The 26,259-nt window shown below is 43.4% G+C and overlaps 1 protein-coding gene across 1 annotated transcript; it reads left to right on the top strand.

Moving 5' to 3' along the window:
* Positions 1-5,634: 5,634 nt before the first annotated feature.
* Positions 5,635-15,047, top strand: LOC110499518 (transmembrane protein 121). Its single transcript, XM_036956454.2, has 5 exons — positions 5,635-6,619; positions 7,066-7,908; positions 8,215-8,363; positions 10,280-10,455; positions 13,394-15,047. Exons 2-5 carry the CDS (start codon positions 7,785-7,787, stop codon positions 13,944-13,946), a joined length of 1,002 nt encoding a protein of 333 aa, XP_036812349.2. The 5' UTR covers positions 5,635-6,619; positions 7,066-7,784; the 3' UTR covers positions 13,947-15,047.
* The last annotated feature ends 11,212 nt before the right edge of the window (positions 15,048-26,259 follow it).

Raw genomic sequence — 26,259 nt, 5'->3', positions numbered from 1 at the left:
ACACACTCACACACAACATTTGCTGTTGCTGTTCGGTTTGTTAATTTACACTTATTGTTATCTATCCTGATGCCTAGTCACTCCTAGACAGGCTGTTTGAGAAGGTTGGAACCCTAAGAAACCTTCTTACACATAGTTTGAAGTACAATACCAACATACAGCATTACAAGCAATTCGCTACACTAGCAGTAACATCTGCTAACCATGTGTATGTGACCAATACAATTTGATTTGATTTAATTACAGTAGCCACTGTTGTAGGTCAAAGCTGTGTTCGGGAAAACCTTAGTAGAGCATGAGTGGAGTAGGCATTGTGGTGCTAGAATAACATCCTGTCCCTCAACGTAACCAAGACTAAGGAGATGATTGTGGACTACAGGAAAAGGAGGACCGAGCATGCCCCATTCTCATCGACGGGCTGTAGTGGAGCAGGTTGAGAGCTTCAAGTTCCTTGGTGTCCACATCAACAGCAAACTACAATGGTCCAAACACACCGAGACAGTCGTAAAGAGGGCATGACCAAGCTTATTCCCCCTCAGGAAACTAAAACGATTTGGCATGGGTCCTGAGATCCTCAAAAGGTTCTACAGCTCCAACATCAACAGCATCCTGGCTGGTTGCATCACTGCCTTGTACGACAATTGCACGGCCTCTGACCGCAAGGCACTACAGAGGGTAGTGCGTATGGTCTAGTACATCACTGGGGCTAAGTTGCCTGCCATCCAGGACCTCTACACCAGGCGGTGTCAGAGGAAGGCTCTAAAATTTGTCAAAGACCCTAGCCACCCCAGTCATAGACTGTTCTCTCTACTACCGCATGGCAAGCGGTACTGGAGTGCCAAGTCTAGGACAAAAAGGCTTCTCAACAGTTTTTACCCCCAAGCCATAAGACTCCTGAACAGGTAATCAAATGGCTACCCGGACTATTTGCATTGTGTGCCCCCCCCCAACCCATCTTTTTACGCTGCTGCTACTTTCTGTTTATCATATATGCATAGTCACTTTAACTATACATTCATGTACATTCTACCTCAATTGGGCCGACCAACTAGTTCTCCCGCACATTGGCTAACCGGGCTATCTGCATTGTGTCCTGCCACTCACCACCAGCCAACCCCTCTTTTACGCTACTGCTACTCTCTGTTCGTCATATTTGCATAGTCACTTTAACCATATCTACATGTACATACTACCACAATCAGCCTGAATAACCGGTGTCTGTATGTAGCCTCGCTACTTTTATAGCCTCGCTACTGTATGTAGTCTCTCTACTGTATATAGCCTCTCTACTGTATATAGCCTGTTTTTTTTACTGTTGTTTTATTTATTTACTTACCTATTGTTCACCTAACACCTTTTTTGCACTATTGATTAGAGCCTGTAAGAAAGCATTTCACTTTAAGGTCTACACCTGTTCTATTCGGCGCACGTGACAAATAAACTTTGATTTGATTTGAAACCTTGGTAGAGCATGGGTGGTGTAGGCAGTTTGGTGCTCATGTGAATTTCCTTTATTTTACAGCTTCAGATCAATACCTATTCTCACTTAAAACGTGGGCGGAGGGGCACAATAAGATGCTAATATCGTTGTAGACAAAGATCCAACACATGGCAGAGTTGTTGACAAATATCCAACCCATTTGCCTAGTTGTTGACATATATTCAACACATGGCAGAGTTTTTAACAAATATCCAACATATAATGACTCCGGAGGGAATGGTTGCCGATTAAGGGGCTCCAAACCAACTGAGCCATTTTGTTACTTTTTTCACATTGTTTGTAACTCATTTTGTACATAATGTTGCTGCTACCGTCTCTTATGACCAAAAATAGCTTCTGGACATCAAAACAGCGATTACTCACCTCGAACTGGACAAATACTTTTTCTTTAAGGAGTCCGAAGGTCAAGTCAAGGCCCAAATCCCTGTCATCAGCGTGAAGAAAAGATGGAAGAAAAGGGGGAGGAGAGCGGGGTGGCTTGTACGAATTCGCAGACGAGTAAGTAAACCACCACTTCCCTCCGTATTATTGGCCAACTTGTAGTCATTGGAAAACATACAGAACATCTATGACATCTCTGATTTTTTATTTTTTATTTTACTTCACCAGGTAGACTAGTTGAGAACAAGTTCTCATTTACAACTGCAACCTGGCCAAGATAAAGCAAAGCAATTCGACACATACAACAACACAGTTACACATGGAATAAAACAAACATACAGTCAATAATACAGTAAGAAAAAAGTCTATATACTGTGTGCAAATGAGGTAAGATAAGGGAGGTAAGGAAATAAATAGGCCATGGTTGCGAAGTATTTACAATATAGCAATTAAACACTGGAAAGGAAAATGTGCAGAAGATGAATGCGCAAGTAGAGATACTGGGTGCAAAGGAGCAAGATAAATAAACAAATACAGTATGGGGATGAGGTAGTTGGATGGGCCATTTACAGATGGGCTATATACAGGTGCAGTGATCTGTGAGCTGCTCTGACAGCTGGGGCTTAAAGCTAGGGAGGGAGATATGTGTCTCCAGCTTCAGTGATTTTTGCAGTTCCTTCCAGTCATTGGCAGCAGAGAACTGGAAGGAAAGGCGGCCAAAGGAGGTGTTGGCTTTGGGGGTGACCAGTGACCACTGAGATATACCTGCTGGAGAGAGTGCTACGGGTGGGTGCTGCTATGATGACCAGTGAGCTGAGATAAGGCGGGGCTTTACCTAGAAAATACTTGTAGATTACCTGGAGCCAGGGGTTTGGCAATGAGTATGAAGCGAGAGCCAGCCAACGAGAGCATACAGGTCGCAGTGGTGGGAAGTATATGGGGATTTGGTGATAAAACAGATGGCACTGTGATAGACTGCATCCAATTTGTTGAGTAGAGTGTTGGTGGCTATTTTGTAAATGATATTGGCGAAGTCGAGGATCGGTAGGATGGTCAGGTTTCAAGGATATATTTGGCAGCATGAGTGAAGGATGCTTTGTTGCGAAATGGGAAGCCGATTCTAGATTTAATTTTGGATTGGAGATGCTTAATGTGAGTCTGGAAGGAGAGTTTACAGTCTAACCAGACACCTAGGTATTTGTAGTTGTCCACATATTCTAAGTATGACCTGTCCAGAGTAGTGATGATGGACAGGCGGGCAGGTGCGGGCAGTGATTGGTTAAAGAGCATGCATTTAGTTTTACTTGCATTTAAGAGCAGTTGGAGGCCACGGAAGTAGAGTTGTATGGCATTGAAGCTCGTCTGGAGGTTAGATAACACAGTATCCAAAGAAGGGCCAGAAGAATACAGAATGATGTTGTCAGCGTGATTACGACTATCCTACCAACGGGACATTAAAAACATCTTATGTTTCACCGGGACTTGCCTGAACGACGACGCCGGATAATATAGATGCAACATGATTCTGCCACCCCCGTGCTTTCAAGGTTGGGATGGTGTTCTTCGGCTTGCAAGCCTCCACCTTTTTCCTCCAAACATAACGATGGTCATTATGGCCAAACAGTTCTATTTTTGTGTCATCAGACCAGAGGTCATTTCTCCAAAATGTACGATCTTTGTCACCATGTGCAGTTACAAACCCTAGTCTGGCTTTTATTATGGTGGTTTTGGAGCAGTGGCTTCTTCCTTGCTGAGCTGCCTTTCAGGATATGTTGATACAGGACTCATTTTACTGTGGATATAGATAGTTTTGTACCTGTTTCCTCCAGCATCTTCACAAGGTCCTTTGCTGTTGTTCTGGGATTGATTTGCACTTTTCGCACCAAAGTAAGTTCATCTCTAGGAGACAGAATGTGTCTCCTTCCTGAGCGGTATGATGGCTGTGTGGTCCCATGGTGTTTATACTTGCGTACTATTGTTTGTACAGATGAACGTGGTACCTTCAGGCGTTTGGAAATTGCTCCCAAGGATGAACTAGACTTTTGGAGGTCTACAATTTTTGTCTGAGGTCTTGGCTGATTTTCCCATGATGTCAAGCAAAGAGGCACTGAGTTTGAAGATAGGCCTTGTAATACATCCACAGGTACACCTCCAATTGACTCAAATGATGTCAATTAGCCTATCAGAATCTTCTAAAGCCAAGACATAATTTTCTGGAATTTTCCAAGCTGTTTAAGTGCCCAGTCAACTTAGTGTATGTAAACTTCTGACCCACTGGAATTGTGATACAGTGAATTATAAGTGAAATAATCTGTCTGTAAACAATTGTTGGAAAAAGTACTTGTGTCATGCACAAAGTAGATGTCCTAACCGACTAGCCAAAACTATAGTTTGTTAACAAGAAATTTGTGTAGTGGCTAAAAAAACGAGTTTTAATGACTCCAACCTAAGTGTTTGTAAGCTTCCGACTTCAACTACACATCCACATTGATCTGGTACTGGTTCTTCCTGTAAATAGTGCCACATTGATCTGATACTGCCTGTATGTTGCTCCATATTGACCTGGTAATTCCTGTATATAGTTCCACGTTGATGTGTTACTTCCTGTATACAGTATACACTGTAGCTTCTCATTGATCAGGTATTTACTTTACTGTAGCTAGCTCCACATTGACATAGTACTTCCTGTACTGTAGATAGCTCTACATTGATCTGGTACTTCCTGTACACATTGATATGGTACTGGTACTTCCTGTATATAGCTCCACATTGATCTGGTACTGGTACTTCCTGTTTATAGCTCCACATTGATATGGTACTGGTATTTCCTGTATATAGCTCCACATTGATCTATTACTTCCTGTATATAGCTCCACATTGATCTGGTACGGGTACTTCCTGTACATAGCTCCACATTGATCTGGTACTGGTACTTCCTGTATATAGCTCCACATTGATATGGTACTTCCTGTATATAGCTCCACATTGATCTGGTACTTCCTGTATATAGCTCCACATTGATCTGGTACTTCCTGTAAATAGCTCCACATTGATCTGGTACTTCCAGTATATAGCTCCACATTGATCTGGTACGTCCTGTATATAGCTCCACATTGATCTGGTACTTCCTGTATATAGCTCCACATTGATCTGGTACTTCCTGTATATAGCTCCACATTGATCTGGTACTTCCTGTAAATAGCTCCACATTGATCTGGTACTTCCAGTATATAGCTCCACATTGATCTGGTACGTCCTGTATATAGCTCCACATTGATCTGGTACTTCCTGTATATAGCTCCACATTGATCTGGTACTTCCTGTATATACAGTAGCTCCATTGTGATCCGGTACTTCCTGTATATATCTCCACAGTGCTCTGGTACTTCCTGTAAATAGCTCCATTATTGTGTATTTTATTCCTCATGTTTTACTATTTGTCTTTTTATTGTTATTTTTTAACTCTGGATCGTTGGGAAGCGCTTGTAAGCAAGCATTTTCACGGTAAAGTCTACACCTGTTGTAGTTGGTGGATGTGACAAATACCATTTTATTCAATTTTATTTGAGAAAGAGAGAGCACCATTCATTGAAGCTGCACAATGCTGGTTCTTCTTCCCTGCTTTTCCCTCCGCTCCTGGATACGTGTCTCTCTCTCCTCCCTCCTTCCCTCTCTCTCTGCAGCTGTGGTCTACCGGGTGTCAGCGTCACTCAGCTTGTGCCTTTATAGGAGCAGCAGCAGGAGGAAGAGAAGGAAGAGAAGGACAAACAACCAAAGGAGTCAGTCAGAGCAGATAGAGAGGAGAGGCAGTACCAATTCTAGCAGAGATGTGGAAGACGGACCAGACTATGCTGAGGACTGAGAAGACAGAGGAGCTACCGGTCCTGTTGCTCCTGTTGTAACATCCTGGCAGGAGGAGAGAGAGAGAGGCACCGTGACCATGAAACTACCTGGGGTCAGAGACTCAGTGAGAGACACCCACCTAGACAGCTGAGAGACACACACACATACACACCCACCCAGAACACACACACCCTTTTTCTATTACAAACACACTGGCCTGCGGATCTGAGGAGGACACTCGCTGCATTCAAAGGATTCTCGACAACCCACCACACAGACAGACAGACAGACAGACAGACAGACAGACAGACAGACAGACAACTATATTTTTTTGAGGATGACAACAATCCGTTGGGACTTGTTTTTCACCAGGAATAGCTTTTCTTTTGATGTGGTCGTGAGTGGAGCTTCAAACAAGGATAATATGGCGTCTGTATAAACTGAAAGGGTCTTTGACCATTAAGACAACATCTCTGATTCAGTCTGACTGCTATGTGGATCATCACTAGGATATTTTGGTATTTCTCACCAGCTTAAAGACATATCCACGACTGTTGGATTATTAACATGAGCGAGAAGCAGCTCTCGGGTTTCTGATGGATTATAGCTGGGCTCTAAGGGCTCTGAACCTATAACCACTGGGCTCTAAGGGCTCTCAACCTATAACCACTGGACTCTGAGGACTCTGAACCTATAACCACTGGGCTCCTAACCTCTTCTCTGGACCCCAACACAAGACTCTGAACCTATAACCACTGGACTCCTAACCACTTCTCTGGACCTCAACACTGGGCTCGGAGGACTCTGAACCTACAACCTCACCACCACTGGGCTCTGAACAGCTCAATGGATGGAAGCTATCAGCACAAATGAGCACGAGACAGACAGACACAAGTAAGTAGACAAGTAGCCTGCCTCTCTCTCTCTCTCTCTCTCTGTCTCTCTATTTTGCTCTCTCTGTCTCTATTTTGCTCTCTCTCTCGCTATTTCGCTCTCTATTTTGCTCTCTCTCGGTCTCTCTCTATTTTGCTCTCTCTCTGTCTCTCTCTATTTCGCTCTCTCTCTATTTCGCTCTCTCTTGCTCTCTCTCTCTCCAGCCACTCAGTGCACCGATAGGAAAACCCAACTCAAAAAATATTGCAGCACATTTGCAATGTTATTTAAAATAAACCTTTGGTATTATAATTAAAAGGGGGAAACTGTAGAGGATATTATAGGATATTAGAATACAGTAACTCAGATTGATCACATCGCCGGTGGTGAGGCATGTTGTTTGTTTACAGACCTCTTGCCAAGCAACACAATTTACTAACTCTGGGTCACTGCATGTCTGTCTGTAGGTGTCTCTGGCTCAGAGATGTCTCTGCTTCAGCCTCTCGCCCAGGATTGATTGATCTGTGGAAATCCTATTATTAACCTGGCTGTTGACCAAGAGAGGGGGAGCACCACACTCTAACAGTAACAGCCAACACAGGGGAGGGAGTAACACTCTCTAACAGTAACATCAATCACATGGGAGGGAGTAACACTCTCTAACAGTAACAGCTAAAACAGGGAAGGGAGTAACACTCTCTAACAGTAACAGCCACAAATCTCCTCCTACCCCCTCCTTCCACCTCCCTCCTCCTCCTCCACAAATCTCCTAATCCCTCCCTACTCCACAAATCTCCTCCTACCCCCTCCCTCCTCCTCCTCCACAAATCTCCTAATCACTCCCTCCTCCCTACCTCCCTCCCTCCTCCACAAATCTCCTCCTACCCCCTCCTTCCACCTCCCTCCTCCTCCTCCTCCTCCACAAATCTCCTAATCCCTCCCTCCTCCACAAATCTCCTCCTACCCCCTCCCTCCTCCTCCTCCACAAATCTCCTAATCCCTCCCTCCTCCACAAATCTTCTCCTAACCCCTCCTCCCTCCCCCTGTGAAAACCCCAGCCATGGAGTGGAACATTTGTTTTATTTATTTAACTAGGCATTACCGTCTACTGTAACAGTCTAACCTGCCTTTATTTAGCAGAGGACCACCCTACACTCTCCCTAACAGACCTCCTCCTGCCCCAGTCATGATGGTGCCCCCTCCTCCCACCAACCAGCCCCATATCTGCCTGTCCACCCTGCTGATCATGAGCAGTATGGCCCTGATCGATGCCTATCTGGTGGAACAGAACCACGGGCCCAAGAAGATAGGTATTATTATTATTATGAAACCTATATTCAGTCAGGGAAGTTCCATTGAGTCCGATTTCTCTTTTACAAGGGTGCCGTGTTTACAAATGAAGCATAAAATTCATAGGACATAATAATGAATTATTAACACAATTCAGGAGCATGAGAATGACAAAAACACAATTCTAACAACCATAGTGCAGGAGAATGAGAATGAGACAAAAACACAATTCTAACAACCATAGTGCAGGAGAATGAGACAAAAACACAATTCTAAACCAACTTGTACTATTATTATTATTAACAATACATTTTTCTGGGGAACAGGTATCTGTATCATGGTGATGGTAGGGGACCTCTGCTTCCTCATCGTGTTGCGGTACGTGGCGGTTTGGGTCGGGGCCGAGGTACGGACAGCCAAGCGAGGCTGTGCCATGATACTCTGGTTCCTCTATATCTTTGTCCTGGAGATCAAGGTATTTACAAGGCATTTTTTGTTTTGTTGTCATTTTGTTGTTTCCTTTGTTTAATTGGGCTCCCGAGTGGTGCAGCATCTCAGTGCTAGAGGCGTCACTACAGACCCTGGTTCGATTGCAAGCTGTTTCACAACTGGCCGTGCTTGGGAGTCCCATAGGGCGGCGCACAATTGGCAGGGTTAGGGTTTGGTCGGGGTAGGCCGTCATTGTAAATAAGAATTTGTTCTTAACTGACTTGCCTACTTCAATAAAGGTTAAATAAATAAAACAATCCTTTCTTTAATGTTGTTCTATTATATTTAAAAAAATGAAGGTCGATGTCCGCGCTGCCGCATAAAACTAAATAGCATAATAGAAACATCCCCAATAAAATCTGTCAGTTTAAACTATATATACAGTGAGGCAAAAACGTATTTAGTCAGCCACCAATTGTGCAAGTTCTCCCACTTAAAACGATGAGAGAGGCCTGTAATTTTTATCATAGGTACACTTCAACTATGACAGACAAAATTATTTTAAAAAATCCAGAAAATCACATTGTAGGATTTTTAATGAATTTATTTGCAAATTATGGTGGAAAATAAGTATTAAGTATGGGGCCGTGACGTTGGAGCCACAGGAGGCAGAGGATGACTATGTACAGGTGCCTCAGTGATGAGGGAAGGCTTTCTTGGTGCAGGGGTCCCACGGTGATGTTGAATGGTGCTGCGATGTGATGAAATTACCTGTGGCACCAGAGTCCACTAGAGCTTTAGGGACAACACATGAGGGACAGCCAGCCAGTGAAATGGAAACCAGGAAGCGTTTTGCAGAAAGCAATAATGATGGAATACTCATGCCTACCCTGGGAGATGGATGATTGCGGGTCCCTTTGGACCCCGGGTTGGAACGAACCAGACACTGCTGAAGCTGGTGCCCCTCCTGACCACAATAGGAACCGTAGCCCACTCCAAAGCCCGTCTGGTCAGCAGGGAAATTACCATGGCAACCTTGGACATCTCGGTGGTGGGGGCTCCTGTCTGGTGGGTGAAATAAAGAGAGCACTGGAGTAGGAAGCCACGGCATTTCGATGGAGTCCCATCATATTTGTCCGGGAGGGACAACAGGGCATCGTTGACCTGGGCGGACCGCTGGATGGGCTGGTGGACTGGCTCTCTGGGACGAATCATGGTCCTCCACTAGTTGGAGATCAATCTTCTCAGGTGTTGTCGAGGTGGTGGAGAATGTGAAGGACCTCATCCATTACCCGAACCCAGCTGATCATAGTGTTGACGCAGTAGGTGTTCCTGTTCGTCGACTATATGGGAGATATCCTTAACTTCTGCTGCTTCTTTGTTTTTGAGAGGCAGTTTTCTGTAACGTATACACAGCGAATCAGGAAGCAGAAGTTGAGTTTAATAATAATAAACATGAAGAAACTACAAAAACAGAAGCAGCGTACTGAACGTAACCAAAACCAATATTGCCTGATGACAGAAGCTACTGAGGGCTATATGAAGGGAGAGTAGTCAGGGTGGTGATGGAGTCCAGGTGTGTGTAACGATGGGGAGCAAGTGTGCGCAATGATGGTTGCCAGGTGTGCACAATGTGGGTTGCCAGGACCGGTGGTTAGGAGACAGACCACATTGAGCGCAGGAGGGAGGGAGCAGAAGTAGGCGTGATACTATGTATCTGGGGTGGCAGGGTAGCCTAGTGGTTAGAGCATTGTACTAATAACCAAAAGGTTGCAAGTTCAAATCCCCAAGCTGACAAAGTACAACTCTGTTGTTCTGCCCCTGAACAGGCAGTTAACCCATTGTTCCTAGGCCCTCATTGAAAATAAGAATTTGTTTGTAAAGCACTTTGTGACAACTGCTGATATGAAAAGGGCTATATAAAATACATTTTATTGATTTACTTTTTGGTTATTTTTCCAGGTGTACTTTGTGTACCAGAACTATAAGGCTGACAGGAAGTCTCTGGATGCTCTGGCCCGTAAGGCCCTGACCCTACTCCTCTCAGTCTGTGTCCCGGTGCTGTTTGTTGGTCTCGTGGCAATAGACCATATGGAGTACGTACAGCCGTCCAAGAAGAAAGAGGAGCTGCGTAACAGGTAGAACTGCCCCTGGGCCATTCTAACAGGTAGTACTGTCCTGACCCATTCTAACAGGTAGTACTGACCTGACCCATTCTAACAGGTAGTACTGACCTGACCCATTCTAACAGGTAGAACTGACCTGACCCATTCTAACAGGTAGTACTGTCCTGACCCATTCTAACAGGTAGTACTGTCCTGACCCATTCTAACAGGTAGAACTGACCTGACCCATTCTAACAGGTAGTACTGACCTGACCCATTCTAACAGGTAGTACTGTCCTGACCCATTCTAATAGGTAGAACTGACCTGACCCATTCTAACAGGTAGTACTGACCTGACCCATTCTAACAGGTAGTACTGACCTGACCCATTCTAACAGGTAGTACTGACCTGACCCATTCTAACAGGTAGAACTGACCTGACCCATTCTAACAGGTAGTACTGACCTGACCCATTCTAACAGGTAGTACTGACCTGACCCATTCTAACAGGTAGTACTGACCTGACCCATTCTAACAGGTAGAACTGCCCCTGGGCCATTCTAACAGGTAGTACTGACCTGACCCATTCTAACAGGTAGTACTGACCTGACCAATTCTAACAGGTAGTACTGACCTGACCCATTCTAACAGGTAGAACTGCCCCTGGGCCATTCTAACAGGTAGTACTGACCTGACCCATTCTAACAGGTAGTACTGACCTGACCCATTCTAACAGGTAGAACTGACCTGACCCATTCTAACAGGTAGTACTGACCTGACCCATTCTAACAGGTAGTACTGACCTGACCCATTCTAACAGGTAGTACTGACCTGACCCATTCTAACAGGTAGTACTGACCTGACCCATTCTAACAGGTAGAACTGCCCCTGGGCCATTCTAACAGGTAGTACTGACCTGACCCATTTTAACAGGTAGTACTGACCTGACCAATTCTATCAGGTAGTACTGACCTGACCCATTCTAACAGGTAGAACTGCCCCTAGGCCATTCTAACAGGTAGTACTGACCTGACCGATTCTAACAGGTAGTACTGACCTGACCCATTCTAACAGGTAGTACTGACCTGACCCATTCTAACAGTTAGTACTGACCTGACCCATTCTAACAGGTAGAACTGACCTGACCCATTCTAACAGGTAGAACTGACCTGACCCATTCTAACAGGTAGTACTGACCTGACCCATTCTAACAGGTAGTACTGCCCTGACCCATTCTAACAGGTAGTACTGCCCCTGGGCCATTCTAACAGGTAGTACTGACCTGACCCATTCCAACAGGTAGTACTGACCTGACCCATTCTAACAGGTAGAACTGCCCCTGGGCCATTCTAACAGGTAGTACTGACCTGACCCATTCTAACAGGTAGTACTGACCTGACCCATTCTAACAGGTAATACTGACCTGACCCATTCTAACAGGTAGTACTGACCTGACCCATTCTAACAGGTAGAACTGCCCTGACCCATTCTAACAGTTAGTACTGACCTGACCCATTCTAACAGGTAGTACTGACCTGACCCATTCTAACAGGTAGAACTGCCCCTGGGCCATTCTAACAGGTAGTACTGACCTGACCCATTCTAACAGGTAGTACTGACCTGACCAATTCTAACAGGTAGTACTGACCTGACCCATTCTAACAGGTAGAACTGCCCCTGGGCCATTCTAACAGGTAGTACTGACCTGACCCATTCTAACAGGTAGTACTGACCTGACCCATTCTAACAGGTAGAACTGACCTGACCCATTCTAACAGGTAGTACTGACCTGACCCATTCTAACAGGTAGTACTGACCTGACCCATTCTAACAGGTAGTACTGACCTGACCCATTCTAACAGGTAGTACTGACCTGACCCATTCTAACAGGTAGAACTGCCCCTGGGCCATTCTAACAGGTAGTACTGACCTGACCCATTTTAACAGGTAGTACTGACCTGACCAATTCTATCAGGTAGTACTGACCTGACCCATTCTAACAGGTAGAACTGCCCCTAGGCCATTCTAACAGGTAGTACTGACCTGACCGATTCTAACAGGTAGTACTGACCTGACCCATTCTAACAGGTAGTACTGACCTGACCCATTCTAACAGTTAGTACTGACCTGACCCATTCTAACAGGTAGAACTGACCTGACCCATTCTAACAGGTAGAACTGACCTGACCCATTCTAACAGGTAGTACTGACCTGACCCATTCTAACAGGTAGTACTGCCCTGACCCATTCTAACAGGTAGTACTGCCCCTGGGCCATTCTAACAGGTAGTACTGACCTGACCCATTCCAACAGGTAGTACTGACCTGACCCATTCTAACAGGTAGAACTGCCCCTGGGCCATTCTAACAGGTAGTACTGACCTGACCCATTCTAACAGGTAGTACTGACCTGACCCATTCTAACAGGTAATACTGACCTGACCCATTCTAACAGGTAGAACTGACCTGACCCATTCTAACAGGTAGAACTGCCCCTGACCCATTCTAACAGGTAGTACTGAACTGACCCATTCTAACAGGTAGAACTGCCCTGACCCATTCTAACAGTTAGTACTGACCTGACCCATTCTAACAGGTAGAACTGACCTGACCCATTCTAACAGGTAGAACTGACCTGACCCATTCTAACAGGTAGAACTGCCCCTGGGCCATTCTAACAGGTAGAACTGACCTGACCCATTCTAACAGGTAGTACTGACCTGACCCATTCCAACAGGTAGTACTGACCTGACCCATTCTAACAGGTAGAACTGACCTGACCCATTCTAACAGGTAGTACTGACCTGACCCATTCTAACAGGTAGTACTGACCTGACCCATTCCATCTGGGTGTGTGTTTGTGTGTCCTGGGGGATGGGGGTTGTGAGCTTTAAGACTTGTTCATTCTTTGCAAGTTAATGGACAATAAAGACATCTTCTGTTTTATGATCTTGTTCCTCTCTGGTCTTCAGGTTGTTCTGGGTGGTGGTGGACCTGCTAGATATCCTGGATATTCAGGCTAATCTCTGGGAACCCCTGAAGAAAGGTCTCCCTCTGTGGGCTGAAGGACTGATGTTCTTCTATTGTTACATCCTGTTGCTAGTCCTTCCCTGTGTCTCTCTTAGTGAGATCTCCATGCAGGGCATCAATATAGTCCCACACAAGATGATGCTATATCCTATCCTCAGCCTGGTCACCATTAATATTTTAACCTTATTGATCAGAGGCTGTAACATGCTGCTGTATAGGGATGCCCGGGTCAGTGGGATCCTGATAGGGAAGAATGTGTTAGCTATCATACTAAAGACCTGTAGCTTCGTCCAGTACAGGAAGCAGATACCGAACACTCTTCCTGCTTTCGGGTTGGAACGACAGAGGAACTCTGTACCACATCACCATGGTAACCAGGGTCTTGGACGCCCTGTTTCTATAGTGATGACCGCTCACCCGCAGGTGGTCCTCCCGGACAAGACAGCCCTGCCCCTCCCTCTGCCAGAGGTCACAACTACATGTCAACATACATGACTGAGACCAGGATCATACCATGTATGTATGCCCCTCAGGATATTATACACGGGACACACAGGAACATCTGACTCTGACCAAAATCTACATGGATGTACCAATATCATGTATGACCATCAGGACTCTACAGGGCAATGGTCAAAATCATGTGAAAAACCTTGTATGGATATTATCACTGATCAGAGGGACACTTTACACTTCTAATAGAACATAAAGCAGTGTATGGATATTATCACTGATCAGAGGGACACTTTACACTTCTAATAGAACATAAAGCAGTGTATGGATATTGTCACTGATCAAAGGGACGCAGGATCCTTATGGAGTATAGAGCAGAGACATGGAGAATGTTTATGAAGAACCTTGATACAAAGAAGATTATAATACCAATCTGAATGTATATTATCATTGGAACACAGTGGAAACTCTCCTTAAGGATAATATGGTGACATGGACAACACCTTCTAGTGTAAATAACAGTATCTCTAGACTCTTAATATTTGCCCTGTGGATTCAGAGAACAGTATCTCCAGACTCTGCAAATTAAAGACTTTCCTCTGTGGATTCAAATAACAGTATCTCTAGACTCTGTTAAAGACAACACATTCTGGTGTAAAGAACAGGATCTCTAGACTCTGTTAAAGACAACACATTCTGGTGTAAAGAACAGGATCTCTGAACTCTGTTAAAGGCTTCATTTCCCTGCAGATTTAATGAATAATGAATGTTTTATAATTAAACAAAAAACAAGAAGTAAAATACAGGTTAAGATAAATACTTGCATTATTAGAATATAACAACAGATGGTTGTTCCTGTGCTGTAGTGGACAATTCAGTTTTAATCAGTTGAATATTGGAGTCATTGGCACTACAGAGTTGGGAGCTGATGGGCACGTTCCAAGCTGGCTGCATTGCAAACATTCCATTAACTAATGGCTGTGAGCATCAGCTTACTTTATCATACGATATGGAATGCTGATATGTTAAACCTATCCAGGCTTGTAAGATCTGGCATGGTCCGCAATGTAGTCATTCAGGAATACCACACAGAGAATTAAAATGATTTACATTTGAAACAAAATGCTTTGGCATTAAATGAAATTGGTTTTCTATGTCATTATTTGATCTAGTATTATGTATATACAAGACCCCTGATCTGCTGTGGTTTATTGCTCTCCTGTGGGTTTCAGTACAGGGGCCGTTCAATGCTTATGTAGTAATTTACCGGTTATTGAGTTGATTTAATTTTATAATTAGAATTCAGTGGAGTCTTTTTAATTAAGAAGAATTACAAAGGAAATAGCCTACGATTCTCCTATGTTGTAATCTGATATTAGGGGGGGGGGGGGGGGGGGTATAATGGTAAGGATTCACATCCATAACACCATTCACCTACAACTGATAACCTTAACACTGTTGTAACAATCTCCTGCCTGGTTAGTACTGAGTATAATGAATGAGGGATGGAGAGGAAAAGGAAACAAGGAAATTAGAGGTAAAGAGAGATTACAGCTACTGCCATTACGAACAGTGATGTATTGGAGATTACAGCTACTGCCATTATGAACAGTGATGTATTGGAGATTACAGCTACTGCCATTACGAACAGTGATGTATTGGAGATTACAGCTACTGCCATTACGAACAGTGATGTATTGGAGATTACAGCTACTGCCATTATGAACAGTGATGTATTGGAGATTACAGCTACTGCCATTACGAACAGTGATGTATTGGAGATTACAGCTACTGCCATTAAGAACTGTAATGTATTGGAGATTACAGCTACTGCCATTATGAACAGTGATGTATTGGAGATTACAGCTACTGCCATTATGAACAGTGATGTATTGGAGATTACAGCTACTGCCATTATGAACAGTGATGTATTGGAGATTACAGCTACTGCCATTACGAACAGTGATGTATTGGAGATTACAGCTACTGCCATTATGAACAGTGATTTGTATTTGTTATGGATCCCAGCAGCTACTCTTCCTGGGGTCCGGCAAAATTAAGTTCCCAATGTTCCATAAGGTGTGTTTTAACATGCTTTTTAAATCTGATTCTAATGCCTGCATCAGTTGCCTGATGTGGAATAGAGGTCCATGTAGTCACTATTCTATGTAGTACTGTGCACCTCCCATAGTCTGTTCTGGACTTGGGGACTGTGAAGAGATCTCTGGTGGCACGTCTTGTGGGTGGGGTATGCATGGGTGTCTGAGCTGTGTGCTAGTATTTTAAACAGACAGCTCGGTACCTTCAGCTTGTCAATACCTCTCATAAATACAAGTAGTTATGAAGTCAATCTCTCTTCCTCTTTGAGCCAGGAGAGACTGACATGCATGTCATTAATGTTAGCTCTCCATGTACATTTAAGGGCCAGACGTGCTGCCCTGATCTGAGCCAACTGTAATTTTCCCAAGTCCTTCTTTGTGTTACCAAAAAAAAACAGGGCCTGTAGGACCTGCCTTGATGATAGTGTTGTTAAGAAGGCAGAGCAGCGCTTTATTATGGACAGTCTTCTCCCAATCTTAGCTACAGTTGTGTCAATATGTTTTGACCATGACAGTTTACAATCCAGGGTTACTCCAAGCAGTTTAGTCACCTCATCTAGCCTAATTTCCACATTATTCATTACGAGACGTAGTTGAGGTTTAGGGTTTAGTGAATGATTTGTCACAAATACAATGCTTTTAGTTTTGAAAAAATGTAGGACCTACTTATTCCTCGCTACCCATTCCAAAACTAACTGCAGCTCTTTGTTAACTTGTTGACACTGCCCATCCCGGTAGCGGGATAATTGTCATCAGCAACCGCTGAATAGCATAGCGCCACAGTCAAATAATATTACTAAAAAATATTAATATTCATGAAATCACAAGTGCAATATAGGAAAACACAGTTTAGCCTTTTGTTAATCCGCCTGTGGTCTCAGCGAAAGCAATCCAAGCGTTTGTGTAAGTTTATCGATAATGCAACATAACATCATGTGCACTAAGCATTAAGTAGCTAGGTCATGAAAATCAGAAAAGCAATCAAAACAATTGTTTACCTTTGATGATCTTTGGATGTTTTCACTCACGAGACTCCCAGTTACACAACAAATGTTTATTTTGTTCCATAAAGATAATTTTTATTCCCAAAATACCGACGTTTGTTTGTTGCGTTATGTTCAGAAATCCACAGGAAAGAGCGGTCACGACAACGCAGACGTACAGTATATTCCAAATAATATCCATAATGTCCACAGAAACATGTCAAATGTTTTTTATAATCATTCCTCAGGTAGTTTTTAAAATATATATTCGATAATATATCAACCGAGTGTGTAGCTTTTTCAATAGTACCGGGAGGAACAATGGCCGCTTTACTCTATAGCGCAAAACTCACCCTGAGAGCCCCCACCTATCCACTTACACAATGTGATCTTTCACGCTCATTTTTCAAAATAAAAGCCTGAAACTATGTCTAAAGACTGTTGACACCTTAGGGAAGCCATAGAAAAATGAATTTGGTTGATATCCCTTTAAATGGAGGATAGGCATGCAGAGAGGTTTCAATATAAGAGGGCATTCCTGATTGGATTTTCCTCAGGCTTTCGCCTGCAATATGAGTTCTGTTATACTCGCAGACAATATTTTTACAGTTTTGGAAACTTTAGAGTGTTTTCTATCATAATCTGACAATTATATGCATATTCTAGTTTCTGGGGCTGAGAAATAGGCCGTTTCAAATGGGTAAGTTTTTTAGCCAAAAATGAAAATACTGCCCCCTACACGCAAAAGGTTAAGTGTTGCAGTCATTTCAGTTGCTGTAGTAGCTGACGTGTATAGTGATCAGCATACATAGACACACTGGCCTTACTCAAAGCCATTGGCATGTCGTTAGTAAAGATTGAAACGGCCTAAACAGCTACCCTGGGGAATTCCTGATTCTACCTGGATTATGTTTGAGAGGCTTCTATTAAAGAAAACCCTCTGTGTTCTGTTACACAAGTAACTCTTTATCCACATTATAGCAAATCAAAATGTATTTTTCACATGTGCCGAATACAATACTTTACAGTGAAATTCTTACTTACAAGCCCTAACCAACAATGCAAGTAAAAATAAAAAAATACAAAATAAAACAACAATAACAAATGATTAAAGAGCAGCAGTAAAATAACAATAGTGAGGCTATATACAGGGGGTACCGGTACAGAGTCAATGTGCAGGGGCACCTCTTAGTCAAGGTAATTGAGGTAATATGTACATGAAGGTAGAGTTATTAAAGTGACTATGCATAGATAACAGAGTAGCAGCAGCCTAAAAGGGGGGGCAAAGGAAATAGTCTGGGTAGCCATTTGATTAGATGTTCAGGAGTCTTATGGCTTGGGGGTAGAAGCTGTTTAGAAACTTCTTGGATGTAGACTTGGCGCTCCGGTACCGCTTGCCGTGCGGTAGCAGAGAGAACAGTCTATGACTAGGGTGGCTGGAGTCTTTGACCATTTTAGGGCATTCCTCTAACACAACCTGGTATAGAGGTCCTGGATGACAGGCAGCTTGGCCCCAGTGATGAACTGGGCCAGACGCACTCCCCTCTGTAGTGCCTTGCGGTCGGAGGCCAAGCAGTTGCCATACCAGGCAGTGATGCAACCAGTAAGGATGCTCTCGATGGTGCAGCTGTAGAACCTTTTGAGGATCTGAGGACTCATGCCAAATCTTTTCAGTCTCCTGAGGGGGAATAGGTTTTGTCGTGCCCTCTTCACAACTGTCTTGGTGTGTTTGGACCATTCTAGTTTGTTGGTGATGTGGACACCAAGGAACTTGAAGCTCTCAACCTGCTCCACTGTAGCCCCGTCGATGAGAATGGGGACGTGCTCGGTCCTCCTTTTCCTGTAGTCTGCGATCAGCTCCTTTGTCTTGCTCACGTTGAGGGGGAGGTTGTTGTCCTGGCACCACACGGCCAGGAATCAAATTCAAAAGAACAGAAATCTCATAATAAAATTCCTCAAACATACATGTAAAGGTATTCTTGTTGTTAATCCCACCACAGTGTCCGATTTCAAATAGGGTTTACAGCGAAAGCACCACAAACGATGATGTTAGGCCAGCACCTAGTCACAGAAAAACACAGCCATTTTTACAGCCAAAGAGAGGAGTCACAAAAACCACAAACAGAGATAAAATGAATCACTAACCTTTGATGATCTTCCTCAGATGACACTCATAGGACTTCATGTTACACAATACATGTATGTTTTGTTTGATAAAGTTCATATTTATGTTAAAAAAACAGAGTTTACATTTGCGCGTTAAATTCACTAGTTCCAAAAACATCCAGTGATTTTGCATAGCCACATCGATTCAACAGAAATACTCATCATAAATGTAGATGATAATCCTAGTTATACACATGGAATTGTAGATATACCTGTCTTTAATGCAACCGCTGTGTCAGATTTCAAAAAAACTTTACGGAAAAAGCAAACCATGCAATAATCTGAGACGGTGCTCAGAACAATCAAGTCAAAATAGCCCCCTTACCTTTGATGATCTTCATCAGAATGCACTCCAAGGAATCCCAGGTCCACAATAAATGCTTGATTTGTTCGATAATGTCCGTTATTTATGTCCAATTAGCTACTTTTGTTAGCGCGTTTGGTAAACATATCCAAACGCTCATTCTGGTCATTTCAAACTAAGTACAGAATCAATCATTAGGATGTTTTTAACATTAATCTTCAATAAAGTTCCAACCGGAGTATTCCTTTGTGTCTTCAGGAGCCATGGAACGCAGGTCGTTATCATGTGGAATGTGCGTGACCAGAAAATGGCTGACTGCCGAACACCTGATTCATTCTGCTGTCATTCAGTCCCACAACACAGTAGAAACATCATCAAGTAGAAACATCATCAAGTAGTAACATCATTAATATCTCAAACGGATTTCAATGGGAACTGTGTTGAGTACATTCCAGCCTCAGATTTCTCACTTCATGTTTCGATTTCTCCTCAGGTTTTTGCCTGCCTTATGAGTTTTGTTAAACTCACAGACATCATTCAAACAGTTTTAGAAACTTCAAATCAAATCAAATCAAATTGATTTAAATAGCCCTTCATACATCTGCTGATATCTCAAAGTGCTGTACAGAAACCCAGCCTACAACCCCAAACAGCAAGCAATGCAGGTGTAGAAGCACGGTGGCTAGGAAAAACTCCCTAGAAAGGCCAAAACCTAGGAAGAAACCTAGAGAGGAACCAGGCTATGTGGGGTGGCCAGTCCTCTTCTGGCTGTGCCGGGTGGAGATTATAACAGAACATGGCCAAGATGTTCAAATGTTCATAAATGACCAGCATGGTCGAATAATAATAATAAGGCAGAACAGTTGAAACTGGAGCAGCAGCACGGTCAGGTGGACTGGGGACAGCAAGGAGTCATCATGTCAGGTAGTCCTGGGGCATGGTCCTAGGGCTCAGGTCCTCCGAGAGAGAGAAAGAAAGAGAGAGGGAGAGAATTAGAGAACGCACACTTAGATTCACACAGGACACCGAATAGGACAGGAGAAGTACTCCAGATATAACAAACTGACCCTAGCTCCCCGACACATAAACTACTGCAGCATAAATACTGGAGGCTGAGACAGGAGGGGTCAGGAGACACTGTGGCCCCATCTGAGGACACCCCGGACAGGGCCAAACAGGAAGGATATAACTCCACCCAGTTTGCCAAAGCACAGCCCCATCACCACTAGAGGGATATCTTCAACCACCAACTTACCATCCTGAGACAAGGCTGAGTATAGACCAAAAAGATCTCCGCCATGGCACAACCCAAGGGGGGGGGCGCCAACCCAGACAGGATGACCACATCAGTGAATCAACCCACTCAGGTGACGCACCCCTTCCAGGGACGGCATGAGAGAGCCCCAGTAAGCCAGTGACTCAGCCCCTGTAATAGGGTTAGAGGCAGAGAATCCCAGTGGAAAGAGGAGAACCGGCCAGGCAGAGACAGCAAGGGTGGTTCGTTGCTCCAGAGCCTTTCCGTTCACCTTCCCACTCCTGGACCAGACTACACTCAATCATATGACCCACTGAAGAGATGAGTCTTCAGTAAAGACTTAAAGGTTGAGACCGAGTTTGCGTCTCTAACATGGGTAGGCAGACCGTTCCATAAAAATGGAGCTCTATAGGAGAAAGCCCTGCCTCCAGCTGTTTGCTTAGAAATTATAGGGACAATTAGGAGGCCTGCGTCTTGTGACCGTAGCGTACGTGTAGGTATGTACGGCAGGACCAAATCAGAGAGATAGGTAGGAGCAAGCCCATGTAATGCTTTGTAGGTTAGCAGTAAAACCTTAAAATCAGCCCTTGCTTTGACAGGAAGCCAGTGTAGGGAGGCTAGCACTGGAGTAATATGATCAAATTTTTTGGTTCTAGTTAGGATTCTAGCAGCCATATTTAGCACAAACTGAAGTTTATTTAGTGCTTTATCCGGGTAGCCGGAAAGTAGAGCATTGCAGTAGTCTAACCTAGAAGTGACAAAAGCATGGATACATTTTTCTGCAGTAGTCTAACCTAGAAGTGACAAAAGCATGGATACATTTTTCTGCATCATTTTTGGACAGAAAGTTTTTTTTTTAAACTTCAGAGTCTTTTCTATCCAAAATTAATAATAATATGCATATATTAGCATCTGGGACAGAGTTGGAGGCAGTTTACTCTGGGCACGCTATTCATCCAAAAGTGAAAATGCTGCCCCCTATCCCAAAAAGGTTAACACTTCTTTGGTTACTACATGATTCCATATGTGTTATTCCATAGTTTTGATTCTACTGATTCTACTTCTAATGTAGAAATAGTAAAGATAACGAAGAAACGCTGAATGAGTCGATGTTCTAAAACTTTTGACTGTTAGTGTATTCCAGTCTGTGCTTGCAAAACAGTCCTGTAGCTTAGCATCTGCTTCATCTGACAATTTTTTTATTGACTGAGTCACTGGTGCTTCCTGCGTTAATTTTAGCTTGTAAGCAGGAATCAGGAGGACAGAGTTATGGTCAGATTTGCCAAATGGAGGGCGAGGGAGGCCTTTGTACGTGTCTCTGTTTGTAGAGTAAAGGTTGTCTAGAGTTTTTTCCCCTCTGGTTGCACATTTAACTTGATTGGAGAAATGAGGTAAAACTTATAGAGTGCTAAGGAAAAAAACACAATGTCGTTTCCGGTCAAAACTTGTGGACTTGTTTACCTGCTGCTGTGCGGTTTGTTGCTAACGTTACTTTGCTACCTGCCAACTTTACGTTTTTTTATTTAATTACCGTTTTATATTTACATTTTTTCCTCTCGCTCAACTTTTTTCATCATCATCTTCTTCTTCTTCACTCCAGAGTTAATGCGAAATTGTAATTATTTCGCCACGATGGCCTATTTATTGCCTTACCTCCCTAATCTTACTACATTCGCACATTCTGTACATAGATTTTTCTATTGTGTCATTGACTGTACGTTTGTTTATGTGCAACTCTGTGTTGTTGTTTGTGTCGCACTGCTTTGCTTTATCTTGGCCAGGTCACAGTTGTAAATGAGAACTTGTTCTCAACTAGCCTACCTGGTTAAATAAAGGTGAAATAAAAATAAAACCTTTTTTACAACTTTTTCATCCCGGACACTTTATCTGGACATGGTTCTACAGGACCTCCACCAGAGAGTAACATTAACATTATGCCTTCTAATTGCAGTTGCTGTACTCATACAGAAGAACGATCGCCTTATGGTGAGGATAGTCGTGCTGCAAGCCCGGCTTCAGATGCAATCATTAGGCAAGGGTGATTTCAGTGTAGGATGAAACAGCGTCTGTGCCACCAATAAGTACAGATAGTAGTATAAATCCCGTCGCAGGGTCCCTTCAGCCAGACAATTTTATCATGGCTTCTGGAAGGAAATGCTGTAGGAATGCTCAACCGGTGTCGCTCCTTCAGCCGACAGAAACATTCAACCGGTTCTCCCCATTAAGCAACTAGTCATAGTCAGAGGCCGAGCCTTCTCTGGTATCTCCTCCACCCGTTACAGGGTCTGAGATGCCGAAGCCTCCCACCATTAGTGAAAACTCTAGTCATTGGCGACTCCATTACCCGCAGTATTAGACTTAAAATGAATCATCCAGCGATCATACACTGTTTACCAGGGGGTAGGGCTACCGACGTTAAGGCTAATCTGAAGATGGTGGTGGCTAAGGCTAAAACTGGCGAGTGTAGAGAGTATAGGGATATTGTTATCCACGTTGGCACCAACGATGTTAGGATGAAACAGTCTGGAGGTCACCAAGCGTAACATCGCTTCAGCGTGTAAATCAGCTAGAAAGGTGTGTCGGCATCGAGTAATTGTCTCTGGCCCCCTCCCAGTTAGGGGGAGTGATGAGCAGTCTCACAACTCAATCACTGGATGAAAACTGTTTTCTGCCAAAAGATAGAATTGGTAGATAATTGGCCCTCTTTCTGGGACTCACCCACAAACAGGACCAAGCCTGGCTTGCTGAGGAGTGACGGTCTCCATCCTAGCAGGAGGGGTGCTCTCATCTTATCTATGAACATAAAAAGGGCTTTAAGTCCACAATGACATAGGGTGCAAGCTGTTAGCCAGCCTGCCAGCTTAGTGGAGTCTGCCACTAGCACAGTCCAGTGTATTCAGCCCCATTGAGACCGTGTTTGTGCCTCGATCTAGGTTTGGCAAAACTAAACATGGCAGTGTTCGCCTTAGCAATCTCACTGAAATAAAGACCTCCTCCATTCCTGTCATTATTGAAAGAGATTGTGATATCTCACATCTCAAAATAGGGCTACTTAATGTTAGATCACTCACTTCCAAGGCAGTTATAGTCAATTAACTAATCACTGATCATAATATTGATGTGATTGGCCTGACTGAAACATGGCTTAAGCCTGATGAATTTACTGTGTTAAATGAGGCCTCTCATCCTGGTTACACTAGTGACCATATCCCCCGTGCATCCCGCAAAGGTGGAGGTGTTGCTAATATTTACGATAGCAAATTTCAATTTACAAAAAAAATTACTGCGTTTTTGTCTTTTGAGCTTCCAGTCATGAAATCTATGCAGCTCAACTCAATCACTTTTTATAGCTACTGTTTACAGGCCTCCTGGGACGTATACAGCACTCCTCACTAAGTTCCCTGAATTCCTATCGGACCTTGTAGTCATATAATAATATTCACATTTTTGGTGACTAATATTCACATGGAAAATTTCACAGACCCACTCAAAAAGGCTTTCGGAGCCATCATCGACTAAGTGGGTTTTTGTCCAACATGTCTCCGGACCTATTCAATGCCAGTCATACTCTGGACCTAGTTTTGTCCCGTGGAATAAATATTGTGCATTTTAACGTTTTTCCTCATAATCCTGGACTATCGGACCACCATTTTATTACTTTTGCAATCGCAACAAATAATCTGCTCAGGCCCCAACCAAGGATCATCAAAAGCTGTGCTATAAATTCTCGGACAACAACCCAAAGATTCCTAGATGCCCTTCCAAACTCCCTCCACCTACCCAAGGACATCAGAGTACAAAAACCAGTTAACAACCTAACTGAGGAACCAAATGTAACCTTGTGTAATACCCTAGATGCAGTCACACCCCTAAAAGGAAAACACATTTGTCATAAGAAACTAGCTCCCTGGTATACCGAAAATACCTGAGCTCTGAAGCAAAAGTCCTGAAAATTGGAACGGAAATGGCGCTACACCAAACTGGAAGTCTTCCAATTAGCTTGGAAAGACAGTATTGTTGTCGCGGTAGGGGATTTTGCTATAAAACCGTTAAGGTACCCCCATCGAGAGTGATACAAGTCGTCTCACTCAAGTTCTTATGTCACCCGGCTAACAGGTGACTCACAGGCCCGCCGGACTGGCCTGGTTATGTATCCTGCCCTTTTATTCAGAGATTAGCCTTTGTGGTGCCGTTAGGCATGTTTCGGGATCTTAGATAATATCAATCAGACTTAGAGTACCTTTACCAGGCATCTTTAGTTCCCAAAGAGTAGACTCTTCAACTCGCCATTGCTCTATAGGATTCCCAAAGACTCTTGTATCTAGACATAAACCATAAAATAGGTTGTAAATCGATTTACGATTTAATGCCTATTTACCTTTTATAGAGTAGACTCTTCACCTCGCCATTGCTCTTATAGGGTTCTCAAAGAGTAGACTCTTCAACTCGCCATTGCTCTTATAGGGTTCTCAAAGAGTAGACTCTTCAACTCGCCATTGCTCTTATAGGGTTCTCAAAGAGTAGACTCTTCAACTCGCCATTGCTCTTATAGGGTTCCCAATCACGCTAGTATCTAGACAAACGATTTACGATGTAATGCCTACACCCATTGGTTGTACTGCTTGAATATTAATACAGAGTAACTTTGCTTTTTACAATATAAATGAGTTGGCTGTCCAATCCTATAAATTGTATTTTGTGTAGAAACTAGACTTGTTCCACCAGAACGGGAGTGTCAGAGGCATTCTCTCCCCTAGGGTTTTGGGTCTAGTTTCTACTTTTATTCAATGTTTGCAAGTCACACAGTTGTACACGTTATTACGTTATTCCTCTTTGTCCTTAATCTATAACATCAACAATCATCAAAACACTTTATTAATGCCTTATTACAACAAACGGTTAATTACCTTAGTGCAGGTTGACCTGGTTGGTCCCCAAAGAGTATGTTCTTCCACTCACAATTTCTCCAGAGGCTTATCCAATCACTTAGTATCTGTTTCTCCTACTAGAAGTTTGTACTATGATTTACTGATTAGTGAAGATAACGGTTCGAGACAAAACCCCCTTATAACACCACTGTTGCTATTCACCCACCTCGGTTAGGAGGTGGATTTATTCAGCACGAGGAGTGTGGAGGGTAGTTGTCTCAGTATGTCTCGTTCAGAAATCAGAAGTCAAGAGATACAATTGTTCTAGAGTATGAAAGTCAGATATGACCTTTTAGGTTGATAATAGTTGAAGTATCACAAGCTGTCTGTCGGTGATAAGTCAAGTAGCACTATCATGCCCTCTTAAGGAAGACATTCTCCTTATATACTCTTTTCAGGACCAGGTCGGCTTTAGCACTGAGTCATATTCTAACCTTGTGGCGAGCTATTTCTGTAAAGGGTCAGTTTGACATGTTACTGTGAAACATTACTAATGACAGATGCATCCTCTATCCCCAACTCTTGCATCAGTTTAACCCATTCAAATTCTACTGCTAGTCTAGCTCTTCCTTGTTCCGTCGATGGCCCACTCTCTCCCCTTTCTGGGGGCGGTGCCCGAA

This window comes from Oncorhynchus mykiss, chromosome 20 (genome assembly GCF_057628025.1).
Source record: "Oncorhynchus mykiss isolate SJ-2025 chromosome 20, ASM5762802v1, whole genome shotgun sequence".
Lineage (NCBI taxonomy): Eukaryota > Metazoa > Chordata > Actinopteri > Salmoniformes > Salmonidae > Oncorhynchus > Oncorhynchus mykiss.
The sequence above is the reverse complement of the archived record's forward strand: the minus strand, read 5'-3'. Positions and strand labels throughout refer to the sequence as shown.

What these genes read in the sequence shown, in the direction of transcription:
- LOC110499518 (XM_036956454.2), top strand. Translation starts at nt 7,785, where the DNA reads ATGATGGTGCCCCCTCCTCCCACCAACCAGCCCCATATCTGCCTGTCC. An exon ending in TCTTTGTCCTGGAGATCAAG is followed by an intron (nt 8,364 to 10,279) that starts GTATTTACAAGG and finishes TTATTTTTCCAG; the next exon opens with GTGTACTTTGTGTACCAGAA. An exon ending in AAAGAGGAGCTGCGTAACAG is followed by an intron (nt 10,456 to 13,393) that starts GTAGAACTGCCC and finishes TCTGGTCTTCAG; the next exon opens with GTTGTTCTGGGTGGTGGTGG.